Source organism: Manduca sexta, chromosome 9 (assembly GCF_014839805.1).
Source record: "Manduca sexta isolate Smith_Timp_Sample1 chromosome 9, JHU_Msex_v1.0, whole genome shotgun sequence".
NCBI lineage: Eukaryota > Metazoa > Arthropoda > Insecta > Lepidoptera > Sphingidae > Manduca > Manduca sexta.
The window spans coordinates 11,201,705-11,222,341 of NC_051123.1; the positions used below are offsets into that span (position 1 = coordinate 11,201,705).

General features: G+C 37.9%; 1 protein-coding gene across 6 annotated transcripts in view; it reads right to left on the reverse strand.

The window, feature by feature from the left end:
- Positions 1-20,637, reverse strand: part of LOC115442384 (ubiquitin carboxyl-terminal hydrolase 32) — a 54,302-nt gene that overhangs the window by 25,334 nt on the left and 8,331 nt on the right. For all 6 annotated transcript variants that reach the window (XM_037436859.1, XM_037436858.1, XM_037436861.1 and 3 more), the window contains exons 3-6: positions 18,602-18,917; positions 13,000-13,228; positions 3,936-4,222; positions 3,472-3,655 (exon numbers count right to left, since the gene is read on the reverse strand). In XM_037436859.1, the coding sequence (XP_037292756.1) occupies positions 3,472-3,655; positions 3,936-4,222; positions 13,000-13,228; positions 18,602-18,917 (1,016 nt within the window). The remainder of the gene's footprint in view (positions 1-3,471; positions 3,656-3,935; positions 4,223-12,999; positions 13,229-18,601; positions 18,918-20,637) is intronic.

Here is a 20,637-nt window from a genome sequence, read left to right on the forward strand (position 1 = left end):
CTCGTTTACTTTAATTTCTTAATGTTTATGCAATGCAGTGAGTTTTTATAATAATCTTAATTATTATCAGTTTTAAGAGTCATAACGTGGTACCAATATGTCTACAGACTACGACAATATTATAGAGGCTAATTCTTAGTAAATGTTAATTTCTGGTACTTATGAACCTATTTTCAAAAAAGATTGCATTGACAGTCTGAATTAATAACTGATCTTAATCTATATCCGCAGATAGATCCAGATAATAAACCAATAAAAATAAGTAGTATACTCACAAATTCACACAAGCCTTTTGTCACCGAATGAATAGGCAGAGGTGCAACTAGTGCACCCATTTTCCGTCATATGAGTAATGATCAAAGTTAGTTTGCTTTATCTGGTAATAATTTTCATATAAATTTCTTTCCTTTTAACTTCCGTGGGTTTTATTCCTATTCCTATTTCCTAGCTGTAGGGTGCTTGTATCTGCCGGCATAGTGACCATCGTATACAAAATGTAAAACCCAGTGGTTCACGTAAGTGCATCACGTTCGGGGTGTGCCTGTGTATATCAGGTTTCAAACAAGCCGGCATAATTTTGACAACTGGCGAGGGATTATCTTCTCTATCCGTACTCTGCCTTCCATCAGGTGCGGTGAGTTCTCTTTGCTATGCACGTATAAAAAAAACCACCGCGTTTAAAGAAGGCAGCCAGACAACCTGGATAAGCTGATCGTGGTGGATAGAGTAGACGTCAAAAGACCTAGAGCCCGATAACCTATCCGATGGTCTAACACCAGAGAGGGCACGGGAATCGAAGACACGGATGCTCTGCAGCAGGCACAAGACAGGCTGGAGCGAAAGAAGCTCGTCAGCGCCACCACCAAGACTTACCAAAGCGTGCACGACCCTCAGTCATGAAGAAAACGACTTAGAAGTCGTCTTCAATCTCGTTTTCTTCATGACTAAGGGTCCCTGTGAGAGGATCCCGTTTTACCAGCCTTTCATGTTTAAGTCTTCGTACTATGAAATTTCGGCGCGCTACGTCGACGTCTTAAACGGTCTGATAACGAAACTGAATGAAGATAATACTTCGATTGAACGAATGATGCGGACAAAAGGTCACGGTCACAGTACACTCCTACGTCAGTTTAATTAGTGAAATAAACTCATAAAAATATCTAACTCTTTATTACCAATAATATAAGTAATGAGAGTTTTTACAATCGTAATATATGTTATGATCTCATTAACCTCTCTGGGGGGATAAGACGGGTGCACGATTAATTTATTAATGCAAAATGTTTAGTTGATATTTTTATATAAATACATGTAACCGAAGTCCAGGCCACACATGTCTTGTGTCGTCATATTAACTTCTGTGTAAGCAACAAGATATAAGTGGCTGGTAAGCGAAAAGCTACGAGGGACTAGACCCGCAACATCCAGAATCTAGCTCAGTCCGGTAATCGAATTTAACTGATTGAACGTTGTCAAATTATCACGAATATTCGTACGTACATTCACGCGTCGATAATCAATGCATTGTGACATTTAACATCAGTTGAAGCGGAACTAATCATTGTGACATGAAAGATATACTTATCACTATTGTTACTTATAGTAAAAACTAGCTTTTGCTCACGGCTCCGCCCGCGTTATAAAGTTATTCAGGCTAAAGTTTTCCGTTATAAAAATAGTAGTTTCCCGGGAGCCTATGTTCTTCCCAGGGTCTCAAACTGTCTCCATACCAAATTTCATCTTAATACGTTAGGTAGTTTTTGAGTTTAACACGTTAAGGCAAACAGATGCAGCGGGGGACTTTGTTATATTATTTAGAACTTTTTAAGTGAAACAATCCCGTCATACATCATTGTTGCATAACTTTAACCGTTTACGCAGCGCAGGCAATGGAAGCTCTCAAAACTCATAATTTTCCCCGTTTTTGCAACATGTTTCATTACTGCTCCGCTCCTATTGGTCATAGCATGATGATATATAGCCTATAGCACTCCAGGAACAAAGGGCTATCCAACACAAAAAGATTTTTTCAGTTGAAACCGGTAGTTCCTGAGATTAGCCATTACTGCTCCGCTCCTATTGGTCATAGCGTTATGATATATAACTTTGAGCACTCCACAAACAAAGGACTATTCAACACAAAAATATTTTTTTCAGTTCGAATCGGTAGTTCCTGAGATTAGCCATTACTGCTCCGCTCCTATTGAATATAGCGTGAGTAATATATAGCCTATAGCTCTCCACGAACAAAGGGCTATCCAACGCAAAAGAATTTTTCAGTTTGGACCGGTAGTTCCTGAGATTAGCCATTACTGCTCCGCTCCTATTGGTCATAGCGTGATGATATATAGCTTATAGCGGTCCACAAATAAAGGGCTATCCAACACAAAACGAATTTTTCAGTTGAAACCGGTAGTTCCTGAGATTAGCCATTACTGCTCCGCTCCTATTGGGTATAGCGTGATGATATATAGCCTATAGCACTCCACGAATAAAGGGCTATCCAACGCAAAAGAATTTTTCAGTTTGGACCGGTAGTTCCTGAGATTAGCCATTACTGCCCCGCTCCTATTGGGTATAGCGTGATGATATATAGCCTATAGCACTCCACGAACAAAGAGCTATCCAACGCAAAAATATTTTTTCAGTTTGGACCGGTAGTTCCTGAGATTAGCCATTACTGCCCCGCTCCTATTGAGTATAGCGTGATGATATATAGCCTATAGCACTCCACGAACAAAGGGCTATCCAATGCAAAAAGAATTTTTCAGTTTGGACTGGTAGTTCCTGAGATTAGCGCGTTCAAACAAACAAACAAACAAACAAACAAACAAACTCTTCAGCTTTATATAATAGTATAGATGAGAAAGTTTGTCAAAATGTTTCGATGTTTGTTAGAACTAAACTCAAAAACAGCTGAATAGATTTGAATGACATTTGGCACGCAGATAGGCTATGCCCTGGTTTAACACATAGGCTACTTTTTATCCCGGTAACTTACTGCGATGGCATTTTTTTATATTTTTTTACACAGATGGCGCTGTAGTTTTAGAGACTTTTGTAGCTGGAAAAGCTTTTAACGCAGGCGAAGCTAGGCTCAACTCCTAGTACATAAAAAAAATATATGTAAGTCCTGATGCATCCGCATTGTTCGCGTAACAGATGGTTGTAGATTAGTAATTAGAACTGGTTTCAAGTCAGAAATGTATCCGCTCGCAGCGCCTGAGGATGACTACAGAGTGCAAAGAAGACGCGGCGTCACTAGCAGATGAGCTCACAGGGTGACACTAAGCATCAACAATTAGGTGTGATTCATATAGTGTCATTAATAAGATATTCGGACCTGTACATGTGCGACAGATACGACTTAAGGATATAAGTCGGTCAATAAGGTCGATACGTCCCGACTCTTGAAAACCTACTGCCCTGTCTATTTATTAATAAGGTCTACATTGGCACGTCACAACTCACCGATGTCCCTCTCTTTGTGCTTGCACTGCGGCCGCAGCCCGAGCACGATGTGGCACACCTCGTAGATGAGCTCCAGGAACGGCGTCACGAGACCCTCGGCGCTCTCCACCGACCAGATCAGGAAGTCCTCCAGGGTCAGGACCGTGTCGTTGGCGATCAGACCCTCGTCTTCTTGCACCTCCGGCTAGGTGCACATATTCAGGATTAAAATCTTTAGGAAAAATATGAAGCGATTGTCATGGAATTGAATCTAGAACTTGATTAATGTTACTAAGAAAGCTTCTCGAAGTCAACCCTATATGTATATCCAGAAAGGCCAGCTTCTATCGTAGCTGATTGCAACACCTCGCTTTGAATGATGTTTGGATTACCCTATACTTACCATCAGCTTCAATACTTATTTTGCTAAAGTAATTGTTATAACAGCGACATTTCACAAACTATTAAAAACTACAACCACAAACCTCTTTCAAAACAATAATCTCCTCCGAATCACCATTAGGTCCCAACTGGAACATCGGTTTCCTGCCATTTCGCGGCACAGTCACAAGCTTCTCCCGTAGGTTGACCAGGATGACCTCAGGGTCGAAGCCCTTCTCTATCTCGGGCTCGGTGCCGTCCGGCGTGGAGGCCCTGGAGCCCTGGTTCTTGATGCTCTCGTTGGCGACTGTGCACAGGATGCCCACCATGTCGATCAGCTCTTTTTTGTTGAGCACCCCATCGCTGTCCAGGTCGAAGATTTTGAAACAGACTGGAAAGAAGTAGATGTTTAGGTTTTGTACTAATGTTTACGAATCTAAGTGTAATTAGGTATGATCTACAATTCTAAGAATGGATAATGGAACTTCTTGGCAAGGATAATGGCTGCAAGTATTTTGTTCAGAAAGTAAAATGGTGAACAAAGGCATTAGTATGCCGCGGATCACGTCAGCCAAATAAAGTATAGCGAGAGATAGATTATGTTTTGCTATTAGCATTCTAAGCCACATACAGATTGCTTTGAATTCATCGTCAAGAGCATAATATGCTATGTCTGCTATGAAACTAGACTGGATATTAAAACTTATCGCGATAAGATCTGCAGAATCAGATTATTTTAATGAACAGTATGTTCTCTGCGCGATACCGACCGGAGACATATCACGGTTCATGAAAGAGTTACGTAAACCGTAATTTTGCATCATCATGATGCTTAAATAAATTATCGTGGATAACACTAATTTGCAGAGATTAATGTGTAAATAGGAGACACTACGGCGTGGCATGTGCGTTATGAAATTAACCCAAAAAATAGGTAAAGTTTTGTGTCTATCAGTAATTCTGGAACAAAACTGTCTACTCATAGGGTTATTCTTTTTATTACCAATACCTTTTTCCAGCGGCGCTGTCCGTATGAAAAAGTTTTTTTGGGATAAAAGACTCGCTTTATATTTTCCCGAGATAAAAGTACGTCTTTATATAGAATTAGATTTGTTTCCGCCTGCGTGAATGAGTTTTTTCGGGATAAAATATAGCCTAGAGCACCCAGGGGTAATCTAGTTCCCTATTAGTGAAAAAAATCAAAATTGGCTTAGTAATTTTTGAGATACTATAGATAGTGTAAATTAATTGTTTCCCGTGTTCAGTAAACGTGTCACCTTCTCAATAAGATATATGTGCAAACTCGAAGCCTACAGTTTACATTAGAAAGTGAGCCGATGCAGTTTTTCTTCGCGATATCTGAGGGTAAACATGAAAATTCTCCATTCGATAAATTTATACTGGCTGATAGTGTTCACGCGACTGTACGCTATCTTTGTGACTTGCGTCGTAAGGTAATCTGTGTTATAATTGTGTTTGATTATATTAAAGTCTAGCATGATATGCACGTTTCCCGAACCATCTATGAATTTTCGTTTTTTCTTTGTGAACCTTGATATAAATGTTTGTATGCGTTCCTTCAAATGTGTATATTAGGAACTATTTTTCCCTTGCACATTTCACTGTAATAAATGGTAAGTGACGTTCAAATCAATCGACGAAACTATGTTTATCAAACGTCAGTCAACACAATTGGACCGGCTCTTGGTCTCACATGTACGAAAGATCTGGTTAGGGACCGCTGTAACATATTATATCTGCCGTTAAATAGGTATGTCACTGTTATTTTCCAGTTTGAAGGCTTTCGTAACCAGTCTTATTACTGCGCATTATGAGGTCATTTGCCTCACTAATAAACTTTGTATACATCTGTTATAGTAATTCAGTGTTTTGTCATGTTGAATGACATTTACCTTGAGAAGAAGCGAGATTAAACGTTGTATATATTTTTTTTATTTTCCCCTTTTTATTGGGAAGGCAAAGGGTACCAGCACATACAGCCTCGTCATTAATAGTTTTCAATGAAATATAACGTTGTATAATTATGACAGTTGTGTACAGTGTTTATTAGCATGGCCCCTAATGTCTTAGGTGACGAAGTGAAGTGCCTCGCCGGACTTCATAATTCAAAGTTAGGGTGTTGTTGCTGTTTATAGATACCTATCATCAGGCGAGCTGTTTGTTCGTTTCGCCATTCATTGTCTAACTCAATCACTCATTTACCATTATACACGCTCAATTTCTAACTCCTGCTATACCTAATAACCCCATGACAGAACATTTTTTACCTTAAACATTTGTACGTTAAAATGTACACGTAACCTAACACGTTATTATGGAAACGGAAAGCGATTTGAATAAATCCCAATTCATTGACGTCACGCGTCCAAATGTACAATTTCGTTGTCAACTGCGTTTGTTTTTCGACATATTATACTTTACATCTTAAGTGATGAGACAATTTTTTTATTTCTTATTCCAAAAATATTTAATGTAAATATAGATATGGAAAATCTACGATCTTATTATGTGTATGGATGTATTGTACAAACTATATGGGAAAGTCAGTGGAGTAATAGAGTGGCATGGCAGGCAAAATGCCACGAGGGGCTTCAAAATTTTGTTAAATTTATTAAGTTTATTGTGTATTGGAACCTAAAAAAAGGTCGCCGGGAAAGATCTATACAACTAAGTTACTTTTTTGTCAGTAATTAAAGAATAATGTATCACTATCAATCACCTATTGGTGAAAGGATTTAGGATTAGCATTAGTCATTGACACAAAGTGATAGATAATAAGTTTTATACTATTTGCAGTTAACCGCAGTAATTTATTCTGACTGCATAAATTCAGATCTCATTTAAATCGCTGTTCGATTCCAAGAAACGTGAACTCACATCATCGAGTAAACACGTCAATCATGACTTTAGCAAACAGGTGAAAACCTTTGACGTGTTAGAGGAAAACACACAAAACCATTAACGTTTAATGGCATTACTTGCGTTGAAACGTGAGACTCATCTTAAAGTTTTTAGCGCCAGGGCGTGAAGATTAACCTGAACCCTTTGCTTATAAAAACATATTCATAATGGTCGGGAAAAATCATTTTTGGGTGCTCCTTTTTTGGCCGGAAGTATGGACTCTACGTGCCCTGCTGAGATGCCAGGCGCCCCTTGCAGTTTCGGGTAGAGTCTTTAACTCTAGATGGCTCTGCGAAGCATAAAGACCAACCCGCGAATTCGTCGTCCGAACACTACTGTGTCAAGAGTTTACACTGTCATAGAGAATAAGGCCTCTGTGCTTTGGCTGTTTTCGTGGCTTGGCCTTTAGTTTAGCCAGGACTTAGCACAATAATTTAATACAGACATTATATTGTATTTGATATTTAGGATTTAATTTGAATATAAGTCAACAATTTAACGCGTCATTTACTAGGATACGAGTGTGGACTGAGGCCACAGTATTAGCAAAATGCAAACAACACGGTATTCATAAACGGTTTATAATGCAGATAATATTTTAATTAAATTACAATCGCTTCTTATTGGGCCGCAGTAAAGGAAGACATTCTTAGGTAATAAACAGTTTCCGAACAAAAGATAAGGGCTTTTTATTAATCATTGTAACGTAGGAGTCCGGAGTTTGGAATTTGTGCCCAATATGGCGATTAACTCTACCCCTAGCACATTTTTGACCGGTACAAATATGGAGAAAAATGGGTGTCTTGGTTGCACCTCTGCCTCTAGGGGATAAAGGCGTGATGTGTGTTTATTTTGTATAACATGAGGTTTAAGCCCTCCACCCCGTTATGTTTCTATGTAAACGCTATTCCTTTCTTTGTCTACAACGTATTCATGGTAATTCTGATACCTACTGTATTGTTCATAAGTGGCGAACGTCATTTAACATCAAGAGAGCCATTGGCTCTTTGTTTTTTCAAGTAATGTTAACTAACATACCATTCTTTTTCGAACAAGTCGGTAAAATTGTTTCGATTGGTGAAGGATCATCTCTCGTCAGTCGGTAGTTGTTACTCTGTCTGGACGTCATCTCTCTTACCATTAGATATATTAGTGTTACTTTACCATGCTGGTGATAGGATATATTTTATATTCGCCCGGACAGCGACCACCGTGTACAAGTTGTTAAAACCCGCCATAGTGGCCCACGTAAGTGTGTCGCGTTCCGGGATTAGCCTGTGTATAAACGGTTCCAAAAGGGCAGCATAAATGTATCGACTGTAGAGGGGTGTTCATCTCTCGTCAGTCGACATTCTATTGGACCACTCCACTTACCCTCAGGTGCATTTAGATCACTTTGCCATGCACGTATAAAAATAATAATAATAATAATATCAGCCCTGTATTATATACTTGCCCACTGCTGAGCACGGGCCTCCTCTACTACTGAGAGGGATTAGGCCTTAGTCCACCACGCTGGCCTAGTGCGGATTGGGAGACTTCACACACCTTCGAGATTCCTATAGATAACTTCTCTGATGTGCAGGTTTCCTCACGATGTTTTCCTTCACCTTTAAAGCGAACGATAAATTCACAAAGAATACACACATGATTTTTTAGAAAAGTCAGAGGTGTGTGCCCTTGGGGATTTGAACCTGCGTACATTCGTCTCGGCAGCCCGTTTCACACCCAACTAGGCTATCACCGCTGTTACGTATAAAAATGCCAGTATAAAAATAAGACGCTCGGCCATCCACCGAATTACATAATTCCATAATACTAAACAACAATCAATGCTTCCGAACGTAATTGCAGAACACAACGCGCAACGTTATCTAGACTAGTCATAACCTAGTCAACCTAGATTAGTTCAATTAACTGCATTACGCTACACGCAATGGACAAAGGGTACGCGCGCGTACGTCGCGAATATAATAGTACAACACATTACACTGACCGCTTCTATTTAAAATGTTTTTTTTTAAGCAGCGGACATTCCTCGATTATTAGTTGTTTTTAATAAACGATCCTAATTAAATTTAAGCTATTTTTTTTACTATGGTCACGGGTAGAGTGGACTCAGTATCCCTCGTGACCATGAAGGCTGCAAAGTCTTCGAGATGTCGGGAGAAAAAGTAATATATTAAAACCGCGACAAAAAAGTTTAATTTTAATGTCTAACATTCGCGTAAACATAAATCATAAGGATCCTAATCTCAATCTTCAATCCGATCCGAGAATTAACCAATCATAATAACTCATTTGTAAGCGTGTCAAAAGAAACCTTGTCCTGATTGGTCAACTTTTGAGATAGGTCGAAAAAGCGATTGAAATGTTTATTGAAAATGGCGGTAAGACATATATTTTTTTTTTTTAAATATTTCTTTTAAATTTTGAACGTGTTAATTTCTTTTAAGTATCTATATATTTACATACTGTGTCCGTAAGAAGTTGGTTAGCGATAAGAAAGCATGGTTTGCATCTCTTGTTTAGTTCTAAACCACGGATAACAATTGCAGATATTTATATATTAGAACACGTATACTCTCATAACAAGCGCAACGCATTGCCATGCAATACGTTATTCGTAACTTCATGTCCTTGGAATTGCCACCATTCATGCGCTGTTTGCCAAAAAGAGAGTGCAACAAACTCGGCCATTAAAAAAAAAAAAAAAAAAAAAACATGTCCGTAAATAATTATCTTAAATCGACTCACGTGGACACAAATAAGTTTCCGCTTTAGAAAATACATAATAATTATTCATCGTAATTATATTTATGCGCATTCGAGATTTACCACAAATGTTATAAAGACAATAAGTTAATATATTCACATTATCGGCAGAATGTGGCGCGGCCTTGCGATGTTTATCTGCATTTCTAACAATGGACCACGAACAAAAGACCATACGAGATGCGGGTGACTGTCGTAATGCTAGCGATACGCGATAAGTTAGATAGCTATGACTATTCGCAATCTTTGTGCGGTTAATTTTGTCGTTTTGCCCTCTGTTTTCAGTTACTCATTTTGTAACTCAAAATTCAGACTGGCTAAAGATATTACAACATACTTAATTACAGCTTGTAAGCTTTACCAGCAAATGTAAACCATTTACCAAACCATAGACCATTGCATTACATAAAACCATTTACCATCGCGTAACAAAATATTATGTTCCATTTTTAGATGTAACCTGTTTACTTAAGTGTCGCTTGACGTAGCAATATACATAAATTGCATCAAAATCAATACAGCAGTTTGACGTCGTGTGATAATAATATCAGCCCTGTATTATATACTTGCCCACTGCTGAGCACGGGCCTCCTCTACTACTGAGAGGGATTAGGCCTTAGTCCACCACGCTGGCCTAGTGCGGATTGGTAGACTTCACACACCTTCGAAATTCCTATAGAGAACTTCTCAGATGTGCAGGTTTCCTCACGATGTTTTCCTTCACCGTTAAAGCGAGCGATAAATTCACAAAGAATACACACATGATTTTTAGAAAAGTCAGAGGTGTGTGCCCTTGGGATTTGAACCTGCGGACCTTCGTCTCGGCAGTCCGTTCCACACCCAACTAGGCTATCGCCGCTAACGTCGTGTGAAGGTATTAACGAACTACTGTTTATTATATTTATTGATTAGTTAATACGATTACACGTAAAACGATAGCGAACGTTTTCCAATATATAAATGGTCGCTCAAATACTTTTTCTTGAAATACGATAATAATAAGCTACAATGTTATGAATCATCGCACATTAACAATGTTATGATGTAAATGAATTACGATAAGCGTTGTTATAAAAATTGTTTTTATATTCATATTTATAGTATACACATGCCACCTTGTCCACCCCCTTCAAAATTAAAGAAAACAGGCTATAAAAATCCCGACAGAAAGTACTTCTCATATGCTCTAAAATAAAATTTATGTTCTAATTTCTGGCACATGTTTTTATTGAACAAATCAATTAAACCAAGATCTAATCAATACACCCATCCGTCTAGTTCAATAAGACCTCTTCACAAGACTTTAAATATAGCACTTTATTAAACTATCTTATAGCTTTGCATACGACAGCGGCACTACGAGGTTGATAGGAAGGACATTCGATGGAAGTGCAAAAAGTAGGAAATGTCGGTTTTTGTCCGGCGCGGGTCAAGAGTGGCCGTGGATTTGTGAGTCGGTGCGCCGCGGGGCACACACCGTGAACCATTGGTTTACGCCAATGCGCAATGGAGTAAAGTATTTATTTTATAACTGGGTGACGAGATTAGCACTTATTCTTTTTTTTTGCATGTGAAATAACTATTGCACTTGATGGTATGTGAAGTGGCGTCTAAGTAGAGTATCGAGTGACGAGAGATGATTAACCCACGCCAGTCGACAAAATTATATCGCCTTGGCACACAGGCTGATACACAGGTTGATCCCGGAACGCGATACTCTTACGCAGGTCACTGTGCAGAGTTATACACCTTGTTTACGGTGGAGGATATAGATATCCTACCACCATCCCACATTAGACACTGGCAATATCCTTCGAACCGACACCTAGAGGTGCTTGCACACTGCCCGGCAGCAAACAGCCAATTCATTGTAACTACTTAGATGTCAAGAATATAACATAAGTCAAGTGTGAAATCACCTTTACATTATTTACACAGCCACTTAGAAGCGTAGAAACCTGCGGAATGTACAATGACTAATTTCCTTAAGACGATTGTTGGATAACTTAATATTTGTACTTTGCATTATGTTTAGTTGAGTCATATTATACTTTATTTCAGTACATTTCACCGAGCAGAGCTAGGCAATTTATAATGGAGAAACGTCGAAATCTGTTCAACTTTAGTGTGATGCACCCGCCTTGCAAGTAAATATTGGAAACAAATTATCCATGTTAAAATGTACGGAACACCCTCACAAACACTGCACCGGAATAGGGTACCGGACTCGTTTTTGTTCTGTACTATTATCAAATATTTACATAACATAAATTATAACACAGAAGGAATTATTAAAATCGGGTAATAAATCAACAAGTTACAAGTCTTTGAATTTCGGTGGAAGGAGTAATTAACAAGAAACAGAAAAGAGACGAAATACCCACATGTGACGTCATCGGTAATTACGACGCTTGCGAAAGAAAGAGATGAAGCGATATCCCCACATCGCGCCCGCTTCTGCACATTACAATATTTTAAATATGAATTACTCGCTCATTTTTGAACCAATTTTTATGCAGTTTTCGCAGGAGTACTTCTTTTTCCTATTATTAACCATTACATATTGAATAATGTACAAAATCAAGCATAGGCCGGTCCCCTATTTTGATAAGAGACGTGTGATCACGCTTATAAAAAAAATATGCAACAACTACAACTGGAATATTAGTAATCGCTAAGCAACCTTGGTCTTTAACAATTACACAATAAAAAGTTAATTTGAGTAATTAGAAATTTTACAGAGCTCTACACCACGCACGCAACGGCTCGTGTATTGAATAAATAAAACTAATTTACGGCTCCATTACTCTTACTTGTCTCAAGTTGACCCCCCCTAAACAGAAATATATGTGGGTCATCGGCCCCCACGCCGATTACTGAGTTCGTCACTGTAGAATATAATCGCGCTTCATCAGACGAGTCTAGACTGTTTTTGGAATAACTATTTACTCGTATATCTTATCAGCGGTTATCAGTCAATAGTTTCTTGTTTTAGCTATTTTTGCGAATCCGGTGCAATCTGGCATCAGCAATAGAGAACTTAAATACGAATAAATAAAGTAAAATGTATGTAGAAGTGCAAAATATTTGTGGCAATTAGTACGCACTTGTCAACCTGCACTAATAAGAAGGTGAGATTTCTTGGAAAGAATTAAGTGATGTCAAGGTGTATCCGCACACTGGGGCGTCTTTTTATTACTCGGGATCCTCGCATTCCTACCTAATTGATTAAATTATATAGTTTATCACGAACCCAGTGTTACGCGTGTCACTAACTTAGTATTTCACTACACTGTCTTTCTTTTCATTACTTTGAAATTTCTAAGTCCTGCACGATGTTCCAAAATGTGCCCTATAATGACTATCATAAAATCTCACTATTACATAAAACGATAAACAAACCTATTTAGACCCCCACCTGTAACGTAAAACGGGGCCCACGCACCCCTCAACAATAACCCAAATACTCACACTTCAGCCTCTCGGTACTGGGTCCCCTGCACGCCGCGCTGAGGCCGCAGCACAGCTCCTTGAAGTCAACATGGCCGTCCCGGTTCTCGTCGAACGCGAGGAAGGCCCCGGCGACCGCGGCGGGCGGCAGCGGCGGCGACAGCAGCGGCGTCAGGCTCTCCGCGTCCAGCTGCCCCGTCGGCGCAGCGTTGCGGAGGGACCAGAAGCATTTCTCCAACTCGATTATATCCTGCCGACGATATCATTCGTTAATATAATTACTAACCGACTACGGCGAAACGAGGAAGGTTGTGCCGTGAACATTATCGTCTTATTTCGTGTTTTTCAGTAACTTTTTCGGTATTCGGGTTTCGGGTTTTCCATCATTATATATACAAGGGTGGCAAAGGGGCAAGTTGATTATGAACTGATTTCCGTCGACAAAACACCTGAAGAATCAAAGATGTCGGCCTTAAACCAAAGAAATAGTAAAGTAATGGACCCACATTGGTGTTGGATCTCCAGAAATCTTACAATACTAAATGCTTGCGAGCTGTCAATTTACATATTTTAACATCATTATATATTATATAATTTAATAATAATTTATTAATAATTTAACAATAACTTGATAATTCAATGAGTTTCTCGTATGCGCAAGTCCATCTGATAAAGATAGTGGTCCATATTTCTAAAGGTGCAAAAGAGTCCACTAATTTCGTTGCCTCATTTGTCAACACAAACCACGGAAACAGGTAGTCACAATGTAAAATTAGAACATTTCGTAGAGCCTAATGAGATCTGTTATCGGCTCCATGTATAACACCTTTTCGTATGTCTAAATGTGGATATCACGAATGATCATCACGCTACTGAGTGCTGATGAGTGACACTAATTTTACTAATATTATTAATCAGAATATTTGTATTGGAATGTTGATATTGATAATATGTTTGTAGGAAATAAACATAGAAACTACTGAACGGTTTTGAAAATTTTGTACACATGAATAAAGTACTTTGTGGTTTAGAATACCTATAAGCTTTACTGATGGTTAGAAATATTTTATCCGCCTGGATAACGACCGCCGTATCGAACCCCTAGGGATTCGTGTACCCCACTTTGAGAAACCCTGTTCTAGAGGATGTTGTTTTGCTAATCAAACTATTAACGAGCTGTAGACATCATTTAACACCATACGACTCGCTACAATCGGATCTTCTCTACAAAACACATTCCAAAATTATGTAACGTAACAGCGCATTAACAATGAGCGTGTCCGGCAATTAGGACCAATAATATTACCATACGTGATTGTTCGGGCGCATTACGTCAATTACATTCGCTATTACGTATCGACTAACAGCTGGGAGCTGAACAATGATCGCTCAGTACGAGTAGTGCAAAGTCCACGTGATATCACAGGCACGCCCTCGCATCCAAGAAAGCTTACGAGTATGTAGATATGGAAACAAATATTTGAAAACTACTGAAGCGTTTTTGAAAAAAAAAATATGTGAACAATCTGGAGAGGTATTCTTTCGAATAAAAAAAGAATTTTCCAAATCGGTTCATAAATGAGCGAGTTCTGAGGTAATAAACAAACAAAAAATAAAATTCACGTCGAATTGATAACGTCCTACTTTTTTTGAAGACGGTTAAAAATATTTTGATATCTTTCTAAAAAAAGATAGCTGTCATTTTCAATATTAAAATAACATAATATTTGATTTAAGGGCTTTTGCGGAGAGCTTATGGTATTATACTCGATGAAGACTCGCTATAATAAGATTTTTTTTCAGACATGGCAAATTGATCTACTACATCGGATGGCAAGTGGAGTAGGTTCTTATAGAGCGTTGACTGACGATAGGTGATAATCGCTTGCCAGTCGACACAATTATGAAGGCTTGTTTAAACCAAATATCCTTAAATACGCCACACATATGTGGGAGACTGTGGCAGGTTTTAACAACTTATGTACCGTGGTCGATATCCGAGGGAATATAAAATATATTGTAACAATATCAAAAATAAACAGTTTACTTCTGTATTCCGCTTATATTATCATTCAGTACTAAAAGTATTTTTTTGCATCCATTACAACAATACAAGTTTTAAAAAATATCCTTCACATAATTTTTCGAAGTTCGATAAAAATAAACCCGCTTAGTACTATTCCGATGTGGGATTTTATCCGAGTCACAAAGATTATAATTAACTATCGACGCCGTTTCAGTTTTTATGAATTATAATCATGAGGAAAATCTCGCAAACTTTAACCGTTTTATGAAATTTGAAAAGATAAATGTGGTACACATGTGCAAAGTGCTACAACCCATATATTACTGAAAAGATAATTAACTTAAGATAGTATATTGTTGCTTCATGTGCCCCCATTCCTGTATTATAATAAAATACATTCACATTAAATATCTAATCCTAATAAATCTATATTCGATCAGGGTCATTAATCATTTGGAATCGTAAACACGTTGTCGTAAAGATTACAATACGATAACGCAACAGTGTCAGTCGAACGCGCGCTCGTCCGAACATCGTAAATGGGTAATTGGGATGCGATAGGCGATCGTGGACTATATTAGGGTTAGGATTTATGTTTTAGTTTGTTTCCAATGGTAATACTGCGCTGTTTTATTGGGAGATTAGTTGATTGGCCTGTTCTCGTCATGATATTGCAATTATTTTAGTCGCCTAGATCGACGGAAGTACATAGTGTGGTTTTTCCTGACATGATTCCTCAAGGATCAGCGGACGGCAGACGGACAGTTGTAAAACTAAGCCAAAAGCAACTGCCTCATGCACAGAAAATTGTATTGCACTATCCTCATATGTTTGGAATATTGGTTGGTAAGGCTGGTGAGAGAAGGAGATGAGACAGATGACGTGATAAAGATCAAAAGAACTCGCTGGATGTAGAAAGCTGAATGCAACAGGCTGGTTCGTACATCCTTTGAAGAGGCTTATGTTCAGTAGTAGACTTCTTGTGGCTACTGATGATAAGGGTGATAATGATTATGGCAGTCGAGACCCCAATGTAATTTTACTACCTAATATGAACTACAACCCAGACCAGAATTTCGATTAGCGGGAAGAATTTTTACATGAACTGATCTCAAAATATTATTCTAAAACGAGCTACTGTGTCTTAAATTACAAGACAATCGCAATAATACACGTTTAATTCACCGCGATAATTTTTATATATTTCAGCAACACAAAACGATAATTAAATACACTTCAATTTGTATTACTGATAATGTCTTGTACTAAACCAGTTTCAATAGAATTGTTTACTGTAATGATAACACACATGGCGCCAAATTTGTGATTATCAGATATTAAAACAATGTGGTAAGTCTCTGGTAAACGAGAGTTGTGTCGTTGCGGTGGTCTATTTCCATGGAGAATCACTGCTCAATCACTCCTGTGTTCAGTCTTAAGGGGATCGTAGACAATGATAGCTGTTGGCTATGCCGTATTAAACGTACGTATAAATAATATAATATCATCCTTGTATTATATACTGTCCCACTGTTGGGTATGGGCCTTCTCTACTACTGAGAGGGATTAGGCCCTTATCCTCCACGCTGGCCTAGTGAAGATTGGTAAACCACACGCCTTCAAAATTCCTATGAAGAACTTCTCAGGTATGCAGATTTCCTCACGATGTTTTCCATCACCATTAAAGCAAGCGATACTTCACAGAAGAATACACACATAAAGTCAAAGGTGTGCGCTCTTGGGTTTTATTCCTACAGGCATTCGTGTTGGCAGTCCGTTCCACAATCAACTAAGCTATTGCCGCTTTTTTTACGCTTACATATGTAAGTATTGACAAATAAACTACTGATTAGCTGATAGTAAGAGCAATGCATTCACAACAAAGTATGTATAATTACTGGGGATAAGAAGGTATCTTTCCAGAAATCTGTCCACCCCGCAGGTGTTATAGCGAATGTTTGTCTCATATATATTATGATAAGACGCCGACGGTTATCTACGGCGATTGATAGCGCAACACACGTTACACTTCGGGTGAAATGTTTATCTGATTGGTATCTAAAGAACAAAATGGCATAAGTACGAAATGTTGTAAATATTCAAAATTAATCATATTACAATAGGCATCATAATGTAAAACTTATGTTAAATTCAATTGACAACCAAATTTTAATTTTAATCTAAAAAATATTATAAGTCATGCTTGCCCTAACCTAATTAATTATTTTTTTTTTATTATTATACACATAAAAAAAAATTTGCATGTCAATAAATTTGACAAAAGTTGATTGATCAGAAATAACTAGTTAAGATTCTATACTGTACCAACTTTTTTGCAAATAAAGGATTTACTATTTACTATTTGTAAAATCGAATCGTGCATGAGAAAGTGTTGCAAGATTATTTTTATATTTGAAAGTTATCTAAGTCATTATTCTTATCTACGCCTTGTTATGTGGGTAAAATGTATATAATAGTAAATTATCTATTACCTTGCCTAAATACCCTTTAAAAATTACTAAGTATACACATATAAATAAAATTAATAACAAGTGTTTACAAATTCTTCTACTGAAGTTTCATAAAGTAACATTTTAATATGATTTCTTTCTTACGAATAAGAAGACAACCTATCGCTGTCATGGTTTTAAACTAATGATTTAAATAGAAATATCATAGTTCCAACTATCTACCGTCATATCACTATCACAATATTATAACTTAATATTTTAATAATTTGAGTTATAGCACTTTGCAACGCGGTGCCTTGCAACAATGTTATGCGTGTCTCCAGAACAGTAGTGTCTGCGTGAGGTTTCTCATGTCTGTATATATTTCCATACCTTCGGTGACGGAGTAGTCTTTAATAGACATGAATAAGGAAACCAAAGGATTTTAAATGTCGGCTATATTTCTGTATGTGTATTGTGTACTATTACGACGAATTAAGTAATCCGCTGGTATAAAAATCGGTATTTTTTTATTATTTATCTCTCAGTAACTAAATCCTAATACCTTTGTGTAGAAGTTAATGATATCGACAATCAAACTTAAAACACGGGATAAGTTCATAACACTCGAACAAATCAGTTATCGAAACTGTTCGCTAATGAAACGCCAGTACGGAATTAACTCGAATAATTTCGGCCTCGTAGCGACGCGAAACGAATTCGTTTAGGTAAGTGATAAGTATGCAGATCATTTTATATTTTTTATACCCCACTGATAGCTGCTGTTTTATGGGGTCAAACTCCATACAAAGATTTTTATTATATAATTGTGTGTAAAAAGTTACTTCTTTCGGAGTTCGAGGGGTCTGTTTCTGCTTCCGTACGTAAGTAATAAGTATATTTCATTGACCATATGAAACGCAAAAGTAAACCGTCAAATACTACTAGAGCCGGCCGACCTTATCTATAGGACCGCTCTGGGAGAAATTTCCATTACAATTTTTGATTGCAAAATCATTATGTTATGGCATCATTTTAAGCCCTAGCTCCTTCCCCACCTAGCACCTGGCGTCAAGGGCGAAAGAAATCCAAACCCTCCTTAAAGCCAGTCATATTAATACCACAAATTATCTCAATGACAACTCACCCTCTCCTCCAAATGCGTGACACCAGCCAAGCTCTGGTAAAACGTCGGCGTCTCTAAATCCTGTGCCACGTTGACTTCAGACAGCAGCCACTTGGACAACACCGTCGCATCCTTATGTATCAGCAGCCAGGACCTGAACTGGTCGAAGGTGACCTTCTCCCCCGACCCGAAGAGGCCCAACAGGGTCTCAGATGTCCGATGGGCCCCCGTGACTGGGAGCGAGGAGTTCTCCAGGTGCATGATCCGGACGAAGTCTTTCTTGTATACATATGTACCGTTGTCGCCATTGTTGTTGACGTAGAGCGTCCACAGGAACCTGGGGGAGAATGAATGAGGTTATTTATTGTTAGTAAAGTTTGGTAAACATTAAGGCCTTAGTGCAGACATTATTTGCCAGAAGATGGAGATAAATACACTCGCTATCGACAATCTTTATGGTCTCCTTACAGATTATTTAAAGGGTGCCACGAGGTACAGAACAGCCGGTCATAAAGATTAGCGTGAACTGGACGATTTAAAATACATTTGCTAGTCAGCGAGTACCTAGGCTTAATTTATTACCATTTCCTATCACAACTTGTTAATAAGGAAAATTCGTGCAAATGTAAATAACAATATTTTATCCTATGTATTCTGATAGTTTTGAATATCCTGCGATAAAAGGATATCATACAAGGTTTATTAGCGCTTCACGCATAAACATCTAAATAGACTTGAAAGGCGCTAAGATAGACAAAAAAACTATATCATCATTCATCACATAGCATCCTTAAAACTAAAGTGACCTAACACGAAATGTATATATTTTCTGATTTAAAAAAAATGACATTCCAAAGTATGCTCTATACCCTATGGGCCTATGACGATAAAAAGACAATTATAGAATGGATACAGAGTCCGCCACGTTCGCCCAATACACTGTCTAATGCCTTCTATATTGTTTTCATTTTTTTCCCCATAAATCGTGTTTTTTGATTTAGGTCAGTTAGTATCCTTTGTCCTAAGGGTGCGAGTCGTAGTCTACATATTTTATTCGGAAAAAGTGCACATCATCATGGAACTTGCATTTTGAACATCACTTTCATTTAGCAGAATCGTAAGCAAAAGGTTTTAAGCATAAATTCTAACGCAATCTATACTAAGGTACTGATGAAGACGGGATCGATGTCTGGGGCTCAGGTACGTTGACCTACGAGTACGTATCAACGATTATTTTCGGGATATTTTAATAGAATAGTCATCTGGCTCCCACGAGTAGGTATCTAATTTGTTTCTAGTATTTTTTGCTGGATCCAGGCCGTTTATGACATATCCGAATGGAAATCTTTAGTGGAGGTCTATATTCAGCAACGAACTTTAATTGGTTGATTATAATGATGTTTTTTTTTTTTCAGAATAACCAAAAATTGCAACTATAAAGTATTTACTTGCGCGTTAGTTGCATTTGAAGCGCGTATAGTGCCGTATGCATAAGCTTTAAGGATGAAAATGGCTAAAGGTTATAATATACTTCGATTAATTAGTACAAAAACCATGTCAATGTGCAGAAATCCACATTAGTATCAATTGTGATGGATAAGATAGAAAGCGTCTGCTTCAACTGTATACGTACCTATTGCTAGTAAATAGCAATTAAAAATAACTGAGTCAAAGATATAATAAGGAATTTTTTTGTATAATATGTTTTCCTCGTGCCGATAAAGTTCACAGTAGTGTAGTTTTTATTTTATAACTGGATCATTCATTAAAGACACGATGTCGTCCGCGGTTCCACTCACGTAAAATAAACATATGTCGGAATAACCTCCTCCTTTTTTTGAAATCGGTTAATATGTCAATACGACGCATGGTGTATCTTTATGCCAAATCCATTCAGCAATTTCACAATGGCGGCATCAGTCGAACAATCTTTCACTTGATCAAAGCTCCAGTGGCGTTGGGTGTAATTTTCCGAAAAACACTTAAACATATAAGTAAGTACTAATATGCATGAATGCGTTATGCCAATCGTTTTATTGATTATAATTAGATTTCAC